The sequence below is a fragment of the Pleuronectes platessa genome, chromosome 2 (genome assembly GCF_947347685.1).
Source record: "Pleuronectes platessa chromosome 2, fPlePla1.1, whole genome shotgun sequence".
NCBI classification, from domain to species: Eukaryota; Metazoa; Chordata; class Actinopteri; order Pleuronectiformes; family Pleuronectidae; genus Pleuronectes; species Pleuronectes platessa.
In genome coordinates, this window is record NC_070627.1 from 25,473,062 (window position 1) to 25,488,749 (window position 15,688).

General features: G+C 41.6%; 1 protein-coding gene across 1 annotated transcript; it reads left to right on the plus strand.

The window, feature by feature from the left end:
- Positions 1-217: 217 nt before the first annotated feature.
- mybl2b (v-myb avian myeloblastosis viral oncogene homolog-like 2b) lies at positions 218-7,294 on the plus strand. Its single transcript, XM_053437430.1, has 16 exons — positions 218-450; positions 855-951; positions 1,039-1,110; positions 1,215-1,307; positions 1,418-1,638; positions 1,747-1,879; positions 2,228-2,287; positions 2,454-2,645; positions 3,342-3,554; positions 4,246-4,515; positions 4,600-4,742; positions 4,831-4,930; positions 5,013-5,123; positions 5,949-6,053; positions 6,140-6,271; positions 6,373-7,294. The coding sequence occupies exons 1-16, from the start codon at positions 431-433 to the stop codon at positions 6,499-6,501; spliced, it is 2,091 nt and encodes a 696-aa protein (XP_053293405.1). The 5' UTR covers positions 218-430; the 3' UTR covers positions 6,502-7,294.
- The last annotated feature ends 8,394 nt before the right edge of the window (positions 7,295-15,688 follow it).

A 15,688-nucleotide genomic window follows, 5' to 3' on the forward strand; every position in this document is an offset into this window, starting at 1 on the left:
ATTTGACTGATGCAATTATGCTGAATGCTCTCTACGTGTGCCACAGCGTCTTGTTCTCTGTGAGTGCGTGAGGACATTTAAAAGTGTTTCTGTCCTTAAAAGAAGTGTGGAGCTTTAGTTTTGACTAAGAGTTGCACAAACCCATTTCTTTAAAGCTTTCTTATGAAGGCCAGCCCCCCGGCGGAAGTTCAGTTACGTCACTACCCGGTTAGGACGATAGAGAAGAGCGCGAGATAGAAATCCAGGAGCGCGGAGGAAACGCGTTCAGCTCCGCTGCCTCCACCGGCTACACACCGACAACCAGCCTCCGTGACCACCGCTCACTGGGTTACACACCGTATGAACACTTTAAGGACCGGAGGACATACATGAGGTGTAACGGCAGCAGGACTTCCCACCGTCGCAGCGTAAACAACAGAAACAGAGGGAAATGTCCTGGTGGCCGCGCGGGTAAGTTGTTTGTGTTTGTCTTAAACCTTAAATACAACAGGACTTATGTTTGATCTCATATGCATTTCAACGCTTCTTTGTAATTTTACTTTATTAAAACCTCCAGTTCTATTAGTTAAAACTTTATTATGTGGCCTGAACGTATGAGTAGTTCAGGGACTGTTTTGTGTGTGCCGCCCTTTTCCACAAAAAGCGCCAGACACACTTCCCATAAGGTTATATCGATAAAATGAATCGAATATTGTGCTCACGCTAATATATAACAGTGTATGTCTGTGACCTAGCTGTTTGCGGCGATAAACCTGATAATCAAGTTCCACCACAAGGGTTGGCCGAGCAGCGGAGGGTTCCTGATTCACTGTCACTTAGCTTCGTGCACTCAGCGCTGTGTCCTGCTCTTTCAGGGAGGATGGGGAGGAGGCCATGGTCCAGGACACTGACTCTGATGTGGCCGAGCAGAGGGACGGTGGCAGGGTCAAGGTGAAGTGGAAGCAAGAGGAGGTAACTGGCCGGACATGTCCTTTCGCAATTTGTCTCAGCTACTGATTCGGTAGAACGTGACTCATGCTAATTTGTTCCTGTTGACAGGATGACAAGCTCAAGGCTCTGGTTCAGAAACTGGGACCAACTGATTGGAAATATTTTTCCAGCCACATACCGGTGAGTTTAACTTTCTGTTGGTTATTATAGTAAACATGAGTGCTTCCGTGGCGGAGTGATTTTGACAGATTATTTTTATTTTACTCTTGTTTTGTTTGGTTTAGAATCACACTGAACTCCAATGTCAGCATCGCTGGTTTAAGGTCCTGGACCCAGAATTAATTAAAGGCCCTTGGACCAAAGAGGAGGATGATAAGGTAACTTGTTCTCGAACAATGCAGGGGTTTGAAATATGATTATACCTAAAGCAGTCAATATTTCCGGTGTGATTTGTGATGGAATTGTAAAACATATGCATACTCCTCAGGTGATAGAGCTTGTAAATATCTACGGCAACAAGCAGTGGGCAATGGTAGCCAAGCATCTGAAAGGCAGACTGGGGAAGCAGTGCAGAGAACGCTGGCACAACCATCTCAATCCCAATGTGAAGAAGTCCTCGTGGACAGCCGAGGAGGATCTCATCATCTTCAAAGCTCACAGTCTGTTGGGAAACCGCTGGGCTGAAATCGCAAAGCTGCTCCCTGGAAGGTAAAACACTCTCCGTCGATGTACTGGTTGAACAGCTCAGGTTTTTTTTTGCAGAGAAATGAATCCTTGCCATCTTGATAGGATTCATGTCATATCATTTATTCACAGGACAGACAACGCAGTGAAGAATCACTGGAATTCAACCATCAAACGGAAGTTGGAGATGGGCTTCTATGCCGGGGAGGTCTTAAAGCCGGAAGAACTTGAAGAGATGTTGGCCCGTGTGGATAAGGATGGGCAGGTGGGTTTTCTTTCCAGGATGTTTTCCAGGGAGATGGATCCCGTATTAAACGCAGGCCGAAGAATGTTGAGCCTTTATCCTGCCCTTCTGTTCCTTATCAAAGTTACAAACATGAAAAGGGGGACATTGTTGTTTTGCCATGAAGCTGGCAACCAAGGTAGTCATAGAGCTGAGTCAACATCTGTTAAAGATTGGATGTGGCAGGGTGGTGCAGATGCTGGTGTGAAACACATCACCCACCACTGATTCTGATTTTGAAATACTGTCATGAGAAAGAAAAATATACAATGGGGCAGAATGTTCATGGATTTATTTAGTCCAATAAAAGGCTGCTCTCTGATTACACAGATTCCTGGTTGCTCTCAGGATGGTGATGAAAATGACCCAGAGCAGAACACACATACTCCAGTAAGTGACCACTTGGAAAACAACGGGTTTGAAATAAAACAAATTTCATTCATTGTTAGTTGTTGGACATAAAGTGAACTGATATAATAGCCGCGTTACTCAATAGTTATTAGTGATTTTTAGCAACACGGTGGATCATATTGTCTACTCTTGTCACCTGGTGCAGGAGATGTCAGTCCCAGCCCTCGATGAAGCAGGGCCGTCCAAGGCTGTCCTCTCTTCAAAGGGCAGCTGTTCCATTAAGACAGAAGCAGACGCCTCAGTAGAAGTTACCCGCTCCAGCTGGGTGGCGGACAGCTCTGGCTTCCTCTCCCCTGCTGACCCGGGCCTGAAGGAGTTGATGGACATGGAGGATGAGGTAAGAATCCCAAGTACTCTACACAGACCCCATTCAGATGGAAATCATTTCAACAATCCGCTGAGGTGTTCAACCTGAACATGGATGGAGCAGCTTGGCGATTTCAGCCCAGCAGTTTCCCAGCAGACTGTGAGCTTTGAAGATGATGAGATCCTCCTTGGCTGTCCACGAGGACTTCTTCACTTTGGGATTGAGATGGTTGTGCCAGCGTTCTCTGCACTGCTTCCCCAGTCTGCCTTTCAGATGCTTGGCTACCATTGCCCACTGCTTGTTGCCGTAGATATTTACAAGCACTATACCCCGAGGAGTGTGCATATGTATTACAACTCCATCACAATTCACACTGGAAATATTGACTGCTTGAAGTATAATCATATTTCAAACCCCTGCATTGTTCATGAACAAGTTACCTTATCATCCTCCTCTTTGGTCCAAGGCCCTTTAATTAATTCTGGGTCCAGGAACTTAAACCATCGATGCTGATATTGGAGTTCAGTGTGAATCTAAACTTAACAACACAAGGGTAAATCAAAATCTGTTAAAATCCCTCCGCCACAACAAGATGTTTAAACTTCAATCTCTGTTACTTGTTGTACATGAAGTGAACTGATATAATAGCCACGTTACTCAATAGTTACAAGCGGGTTTTTTTGCAACTCGGCTGATAAAGTTATCTACTCTTGTCTCCTGGTGCAGGAGATGTCAGTCCCAGCACTTGATGAAGCCAGCCCCAGCCCCAGCGAAAGCGGGACGCCCAAGTCTGTCCTCTCTCCAAAGGGCAACTGTTCCATTAAGACAGAAGCAGACACCTCAGGAGAAGTTACCCGCTCCAGCTGGGTGGTGGACAGCTCTGGCTTCCTCTCCCCTGCTGGCCCGGGCCTGAAGGAGGTGATGGACTTGGTGGATGGGGTAAGAATCTCCACTACTCGCCACAGACCCCATTCAGATTTGGCACCAACACCTGTCCTGCGTGATCTTATCACAAGTGGATCGCTTTTAATTTAAGGTGTGGGCGAACTCAAATGCGTCAAACACATCTGGACACATGGGACCACATTCTCTTTGCTGTGCGAACAAAAGTGCGCCAGGGGCCACATATGAAGGACCACCTTCTCAGCTGATGTTCTCTGACCCACAACAGTTTCACAATGAATCCGACATATTTTTACTATTCTCAGTTCCCTTATGTTGTTTTTGTTTGTGGCTGCAATATCAACACATAATGATTGGTATTTTTCTTAATTTGGTAAAAACTTTCATCAAAATAGAGCTGCACGAGATTCATTCAGTCCTTCCTGACTCTGCTCTCTCTTATTGGGTAAAAACAATCATCTTCACGAACGCAAAATATATAATTATCTGCATGAAGATGGAAAAGTGAGATCTGATTACATAGACCTGAAAAGACTGAGGCGCGTTCAGGATGCATTTTAATACCAGACATGAATAGGGCCACAGTCACACCTCCAACAGCAAAACATATAATTTACATGTGTATGTAATAGCACTCACTCCTCTGAGCTACTGTTTAGTGACTGCCTTAATCTACTGATGGAGAACGGTGTTCAAGTTACAAGCAAAATGTGTCCTCTGCTCTCAGGACCTGGATGGCTGGTGCAACCTCGCAGCCTTCGACCTGCCCGAGGAGAGTCCGAGCCCCGAGCGCCACCAGTTTCGTCTGGAGGGCAGTGCATTGCAGGAGTTGAGCAAAGGCAGCAGAGGGGAACTCATCCCCATCTCTCCAGGAGGCGTGACTCCACCCTCCTCACTGAACCGCAGAAGCCGGAGATACATCACCTTGTCTCCCGATAACAACTCCATGACTCCCAAGAGCACTCCTGTCAAAATCTTGCCCTTCTCTCCATCTCAAGTGAGCTTATAGACTTTATCTCTGTACTACAGAATGTGCTGCTCCTTCTTGTGTCGTGTGAAGTTAACTAATGTGTTGTTTCAGTTCCTCAACATGTGGACCAAACAGGATACACACGACCTGGAGAACCCGTCCCTCACGTCCACGCCTGTGTGCAGCCAGAGGGCCCTTGTTAGTACACCACTGCAGCGAGACAAAACGCCCCTCACTCAAAAGGAGAACTCGGCGTAAGTGCTCCTCACATCTGGTGTTAAGTGTTCCATCACTAGACTTTTTGATTTTGAGCCTCAGTGTTCACGTTTTGTTTCCATTTAGATTTGTGACACCCAACCACAAGTCTGATCTCTGCGAGACACCACGAACTCCAACGCCGTTCAAAAATGCCATGGAGAAGTACGGCCCTCTGCAGCCTCTGGTCAGTGTCCGTCTGTGACTCTCAGTGGGTTTATTGTTATTGATTAACTCTGTATTAACACTGCTTTCTGATGTTCTCTCAGCCTCAGACTCCAAACCTTGAGGACGACATAAACGAGGTCATCCTAAGAGACGCCGGAATTGACTTGGGGTCTGTACGTTTCTCTCCGCACGAGCAAAGACGCAAAACAATGGTAACTATAAGTCCACTATTACCATGTTTTATTTGTATTTTTTTAATTATTCCACCCATCTGCCCAAGAGAAACACACCCTTTGCTGCTATTTAACTTGTGGACAATCTCACCTCGCTCTACTCCACCCACATCTGTTTGTTCTGTGGTCGCTAGAACGGTCTGTTGACATATGGACAAATTCACACCTTGGTGCAGTGCAATACAGACAGTCCTCCATTGTTTGTCAACAGGCAGCTGCACAGGAACAAGTGAATGTGAAAACACTTGTCCTTTCTGTTCCCCCAACCGGAAACGCATCTGCCGCCACCATGCAAGAATGCTTTAAACTAACAACACCACCAGTGCAAGCCTCTAACTAGGAACAGCACACTCGTACTATGTAGAGCCTCCCTTTGCTCTCAAAACTCTCTGCTCACCCAGACATTGTTGCCACAAATGGTTCCTCAGAGATTCTGCTCAACAGATCTGTCAGCTGCACATTATTACTTCAGTTAATCTTCTGTCGACTGCAGGTGACTTAAGTTCACTTCAGAACTGCTTTGCACTTCGCGATTTCATACCAAGTCAATGCAAAGATGCGTCTGGACTCAAATTTGTGTCTTTGCATTGACTGTGTATGTAACCTCAACGTGGGAAAAATGCCTTTGGTGCGCGCAGACCATTATCCTGTTCAATGATTTTAAGAATAGCACGGCTACCACAGGATTGATTGATTATGTAATTATTGTTATTGCCTTTATTTTAGACAGAAAATCTCATCATCCAGATTCCTTTGGAAGCTTTTTGTTCATGTCTTGGTGCTTTGTGTTGTTTTTATTCCAAGCATCGACCTACAAAGAAAGTTCGGAAGTCGTTGGCCCTAGACTCCATGGACTGCCAAGTAACAAAGCGCAAATCTATGAAGACTGAATTCAATCACAGCATCAAGGTAAAGAAAAGTGTACAAATTTTATTTTTCTGATTGCAGATCTGATGAGGTCTAACTCTTGACTTTTTGTTCTTTTTTGGCCACAGGAAGAACCTGTTACGGTTCCTCTGAACTCCTCGTCATTGTGCAGTAAGAGGCATGACAATATTTTGGATCAAGGCTTCCTTCTGGGACCAAGTGACAGTGCCATATTTCCCAGCACGGTGCCCCCAGTTCCTGTAAGTTTAATCCGACTTTAAAAGGAACAAATATCCTCATCATTGGAAAATTGCTTTTTTACTTTAATCTAATTCTACCGCGATATTTTCTCTCCTTTCAGATGTCGAAAGAGTGGGAAAGGGTTGTTTGTGGACAAACTAAAGACCAGCTCATAATGACAGAGAAAGCCAGGCGCTACCTTCGATCTCTAAAATCCCACGCACCCAACCGGGCTCTGATTCTGTCCTGAGACGTCTCATCTTTCCACCAACATGTCGCACATACAGTACACAATGTTTGTACCTGGCATTTTTAATGTTGGAGAAAAAAAACCCATGTCATGAGTAGGTTAAGCACAGTTTTTGAACGAGTCATTAGCCATCAAAACAATAACATTATATAGCTCAATCAATAATTCGAGAGAGAACTGTACTTTTAGATTTAGCCTCGCACCAGTGACCTTCACAAGACTGGAAGCTAGAATCACATTTCATTGTGTTTCCTGTTAAACGTGTGTTGAAAAGAACAATGAATGTAAAATATCAAAATCACGACTCTTTACCTTTGCTACCTGAAAAGACATCGTTTTACCGTGGTAATTTAACAGTGTTTTAAATTGTGACCAGTACAAACACTCGGGTTGAATTTCCATGTCTATATTTGTAATATAATATACTGTAGGTTTGATTAAGGAGTAAATTCCAACAGGTTGATCTGTGATGCATTTAATGCACGCACAGTCCTTGTTGAAATTGTTAATTGAAGATTTTCTTGTTCAGATCTGTTTAGCTAATTTATAGATAAATGAAAAGCATTATCAATGACCTCATCGGGGGAAATTTGATGACTGCTGAAAAATGTTTTGTTTTTATGCAATATTCAAATATTTGATGTTATGGGGCATGGAAGCTGTTCTGACCTTTGATGGTAATTATGTTATGTAATTTGGCACTGTTTGTAAATATTTGCTGTTGTATGCGTTTACTTCCATCATACAACATTTTGCCAAGAAATGCAATAAAACAAATGTTGCTTCTGCCTAACATGTGTTGCAACCCTGTCATTGAACATGTGACGAGTGGTTTACGAACAGGTTCAGATAAAGGAGGGTCACATTTAATACACTTCAGCTCAATGTAATGATGTGTTTAATAGATTTGTGCAGTTTGTCGTATGGTAGAAGCTGGTAACAGGTTTTAGTTTTCCATTCAAAATAAGACAAATACTCACAACAATGTAGGCACCTTAAAAGGTTAAAGAATCAAAGTGTGTTCTCAAATGACTTTGGAGCATTTCTTTTGAGGGGGAGATTCGGTAGATGGGAGGAAGAGAGTTGCAGAGTTTTGGGGAAGGTACTGTCCCCAAATCACTGGGACCTTGATCCGGACACAGCCAGCCGTCTCTGCTCAGATGATCTCAATGCCCAGACTGTGTGTTATGGGGCCAGGAGCTCTGCTATGTAGGATGTGGCGAAACCATTTAGTGCCTTGCACACAGACATAATACTTAAAAAATGAATCCTGTAGCTGACAGGCAACCAGTATTGCGAGGCGAGGACTGGTGTAATGTGCTCCCTCTTTTTGACCTTGTTAAAAGTCTTGCTGCTGCATTTTGAACCAGTTGGCGACCAGATAATGAAGATTGAGTGATGCCAAAATCCAACGAGTTGTAGTAATCAAGGTCTGAGGATATGAGGGCCTGGCTAACTTTCTCCAGGTCAGAAGTACTAAAAAAAGATCTGAGTTTAGAAATGGTGCACATCTACATGAAGCTAAATAAAGTGTTGAAACTGGAACCACTGAACTATTTGTAATTTAAGCAGTGGTGGTTGGTGGCGATTTCCAGGAACTTAAGTCAGACAGAAGCTACTGTCAGCTATCACTTTAATTTAATCATGTATTTATAGTTAGACCACCACATCAATACTGTAATATAATTTATATAATTCATTTACAAATTGATTATATAAATTAAATCATTTTACATTAACTTCAGTTCCATGAACATGTCTTCTGATCTTATATTGACCTCAACCATAAATAAATTGAAATAAATGTGTATATATACAGTAAATATATAAATGATAATGACGTGTGTGTGTGTGTGCGTGCGTGTGTGTATGCGTGTGTCTGTACGTGTATGTGTGTGTGTGTGTGTGTGCATGTGTGTGTGTGCGTGAGTGTGTGTGCGTGTCAGATGGGCGTGGTCAGTGTGATGGGTGGGCCCTCAGATGAGATGATAGTATTATTATTGTATTGTTGTCATAATTAATATATAGATTTGACCAAATGTAAAAAAGTTAAGAAACATTGTTTGTCTGTGCTCTGCTGTGTTCGTATTAATAGTAGCAAACTAAATGAATCACACTGATTTGTTTCACTCCAACACTGTGTTAATTGATCAATGAAACCTGTATCTATATTCAGAAAGACAGAGGTAGATGTTACTGTACTAGTTATTTTTATTCAAAAAGTTTAACATATTTACAACACATCATTAGATCATTTCAAATATGTACAAAGGGGGACAAGGGAGGGGTTTGTTTTGAGGAGTAGAAAAGGGGTGAGGGCGGGGGCTTCTCCATCTCTTCTCTCTCCTCCAGCTCATCTCGGCCTCCTCCTTTCTGTAGCTCAGTCCCACAGTTGGAGTTGTCTCCTGCTGCAGTTTCGTCTCCTTTCGGCCCTGAAGCAAGCACCTTCTCGTTCTCGTTCTCCTTGTCCTTCTCCTTGTCGACCTCCACCTCGTTGCTCCTTCTTGTCTCAGGCTCCTGGTGCAGGCTACTGGTGCAGACTTGCTTCCAGAATTTTAGCCTTGGCCTGACAGTCAGTGAGCTCAGCCAAGCAGTCAAGATAGGCCCTGAGGCGAGCGCGCCCTTTCTTGACCTCCTTGGTTATGACATCATCTTTGTCTTTCCGCAGGTTTTCCAGCTGCTCCACCTTCTCCTTCAGAGCCTGGATCTCATTCTCCTTCTCCGTCTCCATCTCCTTCTCGGTCTCAGTCTCAGTCTCAGTCTCAATCTTAATCTCCTTCTCCTTCTCCTTCTCCTTCTCCTTCTCTTTCTCCTCCTCCTTCTCCTTCTCCACTGCCATCTTTATGACATCATCTCTGTCTTTAAGCTGGTTTTCCAGCCGCCACACCTCCTCCTTAAGAACCAAAATGTTCCTGTTGGCTCGGAGGATTTCGACATTGTAGATCGTCACAAGTTTCTCCTTCTCCTTCTCCTTCTCTTTCTCCTTCTCCTTCTCCTTCTCCTTCTCCTTCTCCTTCTCCTTCTCCACCTCCATCTCACTGCTACATCCTGTATCAGGCTGAGGTGGCTCCTGGTGCAGCCTTGCTTCCATAAGCTTAACCTTGGCCTGACAGGCAGTGAGCTCAGCCAAGCAGTCCAGATAGGCCCTGAGGCGAGCGCGCCGTTTCTTGACCTCCTTGGTTATGACATCATCTTTTTCTTTCAGCTGGTTTTCCAGCTGCTCCACCTTCTCCTTCAGAGCCTGGATCTCCTTCTCCTTCTCCATCTCCTTCTCCTTCTCCTTCTCCTTCTCCTTCTCCGTCTCCTTCTCCTTCTCCGTCTCCTTCTCCTTCTCCTTCTCCTTCTCCTTCTCCTTCTCCTTCTCTTTCTCCTTCTCCTTCTCCTTCTCCTTCTCCTTCTCCACCGCCATCTTTATGAACTCATCTCTGTCTTGAAGCTGGTTTTCCAGCTGCCACACCTCATCCTTAAGAGCATTAATCTTCCTGTAGGCTGTCAGGAGTTCGTCATTGAGGATCTTCAGAATATCTGGTTTCTCCATGGTTTACAGTATAGAGTAGATCTATCTTTTGATGAAACTGTTGGAACAGTTGATGCACTATTTACAGAAGAAGTTTCTGTTCTTGTCTGGATCTTGAAGTCAAATGGCTTTTGTCTGCAGGTGACAGGATGAAATAGTGTGTAAGATTTAGGTGAATTTGATCTATCAAACATTCAATATAAAACACTTGACACACGCAGAGAGAAGAAGAGAGAGGGAGAGAGACAGACTGGCTGGTTTAAGCGAGAGATTGAGAGAGAGAGAGAGAGAGAGAGAGAGAGAGAGAGAGAGAGAGAGAGAGAGAGAGAGAGAGACTCCCCTCCTGCTACGTGTGTATCTGGTTGCCATGGAAACTCAACTGAAAGCACCGGTTCTCTCCTCACTGGAAAGAGAGAAATCTAAACTCTGAGTGCACCACTCAAACAACTATAATTCAGAAACTATAAGTCCTATCTGTGAAATAAAGACATCGTGAGAATTCCAAGACTTTGCCGGACACAAAGATATATTTTAAATTTGTGAGAGTATAAAAATGGGACCGTGGGAGCAAGTTCTCTGAAATAACATTAGACCCAATGGAGAGGGATTGTTTTTTTCCTTAAAGGAGCTAAACACCTCATGTAATGTTATCCTAGCATTAACTTAAGCTTCCGTCAACTTGTCCTTCAACACATTCAAACTACACATTAACCAAAAAATCACCAGTACATTTTTTGGGGAAATAAAACTTCCCTCATCAATCACCATGGCACCAAGCCCCTTTGATTTGAATTTGAATCTCAATTTGATTGGCAGTGATGGAAGCTGTTGTTTTTTTACCTTGTCTTAAATACTAAAGTTAAACACCAATGTTACAAAACACATCGTTTGGTAGAATAAGCTGTGAAATGGGAAAATATCCTGGTGCTACAGGTGTTTTGTCCACAATGCCTCGCTCTGCCTGGCCTCGGCGACCTAACGCTACTTAGCATTACGTTAACACATATCACCCATTAAAATAAGCAGCAGAAAACACAAAAGAAGCCAGCAACAATATTTTCACATTTGTCATAAAAGCAACAGAAGACAGCACATTATCAACGTGTAACAGCAGGAGCTTCATATTATACAGTGGTTTAATTTCAAACTTGAATAACGAGCCTGAATTGTATCGGTTAGCATGCTGGGTAAATACAGAGAGAGAGTGAGACATGACTTACCTCAATCAAGGTCAGAGTGCAATAGCAACTGTCTTAAACTTTAACAGTATTTAAAGCAATCAACAGCCAATCAGAGGTCTCCTATCAAAATACCAACTTTGATGCTGTTCATCAAAGCATCAAAGGAGGTATGGAGAGAGTGTCCCTGTCAATCAAAATAATCTTCTATTTCAAATCTTAGCATCTGGTTGCTATGGTGATAGAACCACATACTGATGAGGAAGTTTTGCGATCATTTATTTCGGTAAATAAAAACAGGACGTTTAATTTTGGTGGACTTTTAATTGCGTCATTCCTGCAGCGTCTGATCTTAAATTTTTTAATGGCCTCTGTCTTATCACCTTCTTGTCTTAGTATTAATATATATATATATATATATATATATACAATATATACTTACATATATGTTTATATACATATACATATGCATGTATACATACATACACATTGTGTGATGGTAGAAAATGTATTTTGTTTCATTTCATTCTCTATTGTTCATTTCGTCTTGTAACTCTTAGCCGCAGTATTTCATCACAAACGAACATGTGAACATTATACAACCCAGGACATTTCCAAACAAAATTCAGACTTAAATATTTTAAATTTATTTTACCAAGAGGTTCATGTCACACTGTATGGAGAACATTTAAGAAAAGACAATTTTCTACAACCACAAATTCCATTGCACAAGTGTTTTGCAGCAGAAAATACCTTCGCTAGGTGTCTATGGATGAGAGTAATACAGCTCAGAGCTCAAACAAAACCTAAAGAATCACAGAGATGGATGACCAATTACAATACATATGACTAACTGGATATGAAATGATTTCTACAAGAGGATATGAGATTTTGATCATTTTGCGCAGCCCTAGTTTTCATTGAATTGCTTGTTCTCTCACATGAAAATACTTTGTTCTTTAAAATGCACAACAATGTTTGTCAGTAGGACTTCCTGATATCTTCCTCAACGATGAATGGACACACATTCTGTTCATCCACCGACTGCCCTACCTTACACACGGCATGAGAGTATGATTTTGGAGGTCAGATTTAATTTGTACTGTTTTAGATTCTTAGTACTGGAGATCCTCAACATATTTTTGTCTAAAGTCGATTTTAGGTTTATTTAAGAAGACATGTACTGTTTGTACTGATCTATTAATGCAAAATGCAACAAATTGGCAGCTAACATGGTCTATCAATGAGGCCTAACTGGTTTGACCGCTATAGAGGCTTTTGGAATATATGAACTTTATATGAACGGCATGTCAACGACAATAAAGAACCAATGTTTGCTGCAGATGTTCTTTAGAAATTTGTATTATTGTACAAAGAAAATAAGAACTGTAGGAGTAACCTTTTGTACTTCATTTCTTTGTCAACATAACACACCATTCATTATGTAAGAGAAGTTTTTTATGAGATCAAATTATGACCTGATGTTTTGACAGATTCTTCTTCAGCGTGTCTTACAGGGCAGGGCTGTAATATTAATGTTGCTCTCTGTCCTGCACCTCACGTCACCTCTCTGTTCCTCTGGTAACTCAGACCAAATGCTTTCCTGAAAATCCATGTCATATTTTTACCGTATTTTGTCAAACTGTGTGCACACAGCAGCACTGGATGATCTTGAGTCTTTACTTTGTTGCTCATACTGTGAGTTATATCAGTCATTATAAGAGTGAAGTCCTCGCAAAGAGATGTAATCCCTGACACAGCCAATATTTTCACATTATTAGAAATAGCTCCGTTTGTTTAAACCCCTGCTTATCAAACAAAGTGGAAAAAACTATTCTTCTCAGGTTCCTTTTTATCCTCTAATGCAATAAAGAGAAGAACTGAAAATAAAATCGACTGCATTAAATTACTACCAAATATGCCGGCTTCTAAAGGCATGCACATGTATTTATTTTACAGTAATGTGCTTCTTTTAAATGATAAACAGTGTAGTATATGAGGAATAATGCAGTGTGGCATGCATCTTAATTATCTTGACAGAAACATAATGGTTTCGGGTCTATTATAAAAAAATGTAGCATTTAAATCCAGAGCCTAAATTAGCGAAGTAAATTGTGAAATTTTAAAAATCTATTTTACTCAATCAGCTGAATGGAAATATATTATCAGGTGCATGTAGAATATATATGTAGAGTATTTCTTTCTTTCTCTCTCTTTCTACATTTCTTGTCTGTTTGTAGTACTTTTGTGTCTCTCTGTAGCCATTTTGTGCCACTTCAGACTTGTGTTGTGTCTCTTAGTCTTTTTTTTGTTTGTTTGCAGTGGATTTGTGTCAAATTGTATTTGTTTGGTTATTCTTTATAGTTATTTTTAGTTTCTTGGTAGTTGTTTGTTCTGCCTTAAAAGATATAAAACAAGCACGACGATTTCCATGACTTTTATAACTTCAGACGACAAGAAATAGCAAATAATGATTCAAAGGGAGCAAACAACATGGAACCTCGAACAAACACAGGAGAAATGATACATGTAAAATTATTTAGAGCGTACCGAGGAGCGTAGGCAGGCATGGGCAGATGAGTTAAATTTGGAACTGAGTGATGATATTTGGGATGAATGTTTGCGGAATGTGCACAGATGTTCAGTTAATGTTAGACACAATCTTATACAGTTTAAAACAGTCCACAGACTTTATTATTTCCTGGAGAAGCTAAACAAATTTTACCCTAATGTCTCACCTGTCTGTAATCAATGTAAGTCCATGATAGGTAATTTAGCACACTCATTTTGGTTATGTAGCAAACTCCATTCATATTGGAAAAGTATTTTTCAATGCTTCTCTGAGGCTTTTGGGAAACGTTTGGAACCTGACCCACTTGTGGCAATTCTGGGAGCTACAAGTCCCTTGTCTTTTATTAATAAATACGAGAAGAAGGCTATTGAATTTGGGATGGTGCTTGCCAAGAAATTGATATTACGTGTGTGGAAGTTGGACTCTGTGCCTACATACGACCTGTGGTAAGGAGAAATGTCTGACACACTGCATTTGGAGCGACTGAGATACTATAACGATGATAGAGGAGATGTGTTTGATAAGATTTGGGACCCTGTACTAGGATTCTTTAATGGGTAGGCCGCTCTATAGTGCTTTACTATGCATATGTATGTGTATTTAGGGCCCGAGCACCGAATGGTGAGAGGCCCTATTGAATCTGTAAGGATTTTTATTATTATTATTATTATTATTATTATTATTATTTCCCTTTGGGGGGCTTTTTCAGGGTCTAGACATGCTCAAAAAGTTATGAAACTTTGCAGGAAATTCAAGGTCTGCGGATATTTTAGTATTCTGGAGTAATTGGAATTGGGCGTGGCAAAATGGCTCTACAGCGCCCCCTGGAACCAGCCCCTAGGTTTCCACATAACGGATTTTCATCAAAATCTGGATATAGGTGTATCGTGACCAGTCATGAAAAAAAGTCTCATGGAGCATTATGAAAAACGCAACAGGAAGTCCGCCATTTTGCTTTTAGTGGCCATTTTGGCAATATCCCACATTTTTACTTTTACGTACTTGTCCCAGGGCTTTCATCAGATCAACTTCAAATTCAGATGAGTGTCATCACAACAAGATGGAGATAAAAAATGATTGAGGGATTTTTTTTTTATCACACCGTGTGACCGTGGCATGGCGTTAAAAATTGGTTACACGCCATCAAAACACGGGCATCTGTATTTTTCTTTTTTATTGTACTCTGACATTCACTTGACAAAACTTCTGATCCTTTTACTTAATATTTATGTTTTGACCATGGACCGCGGCTACTAATTTTGATGTGCTTTGTTCTGTATGTTATGTGTTTGTATGCACTGTCTGTTCTAAAAACTGAAAACTTCAATAAACATATTTAAAATAAAATTATTTAGAACAGTCAATTATATTAATGATTAGATCATAAGATATAACAAATACGATTCTTAGTTTCAAAATGTACTCAAAGGAGAGACGTTTAATGTGCAAAAGTATTGACATTGACAAATATGACAACTGAAACAACTAGGGCTACGTTGTAGCACTTGCGGGCCCGAGCACCCGCACGTTGAAGCCTGTTGCGGTCGGTGGAGAGAGCGATCGATGACCAAGCGCACATCATCGATCGAGCATGCACTTCTCCACGTTGCATGCGTTTTGCTCTCTGCGGCAGTAGGTTTGCCAGTAGGTGGCGCCATCACTATTATTACACACAGACTTATAGATCTGTTCAAGTAGCCGCTCTGATGTAGCGTGAGCAGTTTCGTGTCAATTGGAACATTTTACCACAATGTAATTTTCACACTGATCAGTAGGTGGCGCTATGACCCTGAACTAATGTTTATATATGGACCTGTTCAGATCAGGATTGTGATCATAGGTCAGAAGTTTGGAGCCGGTTGGATAAGGCAGTGTGGATTAACAAAGTACTTCCTGTTTCATGGATAATCAGTAGGTGGC

Coding starts and splice junctions, on each gene's coding strand:
- mybl2b (XM_053437430.1), top strand. CDS start 431: ATGTCCTGGTGGCCGCGCGG. Junction 4,516..4,599: donor TGCCCTTCTCTCCATCTCAA/GTGAGCTTATAG, acceptor GTGTTGTTTCAG/TTCCTCAACATGTGGACCAA. Junction 6,054..6,139: donor AATTCAATCACAGCATCAAG/GTAAAGAAAAGT, acceptor TTTTGGCCACAG/GAAGAACCTGTTACGGTTCC.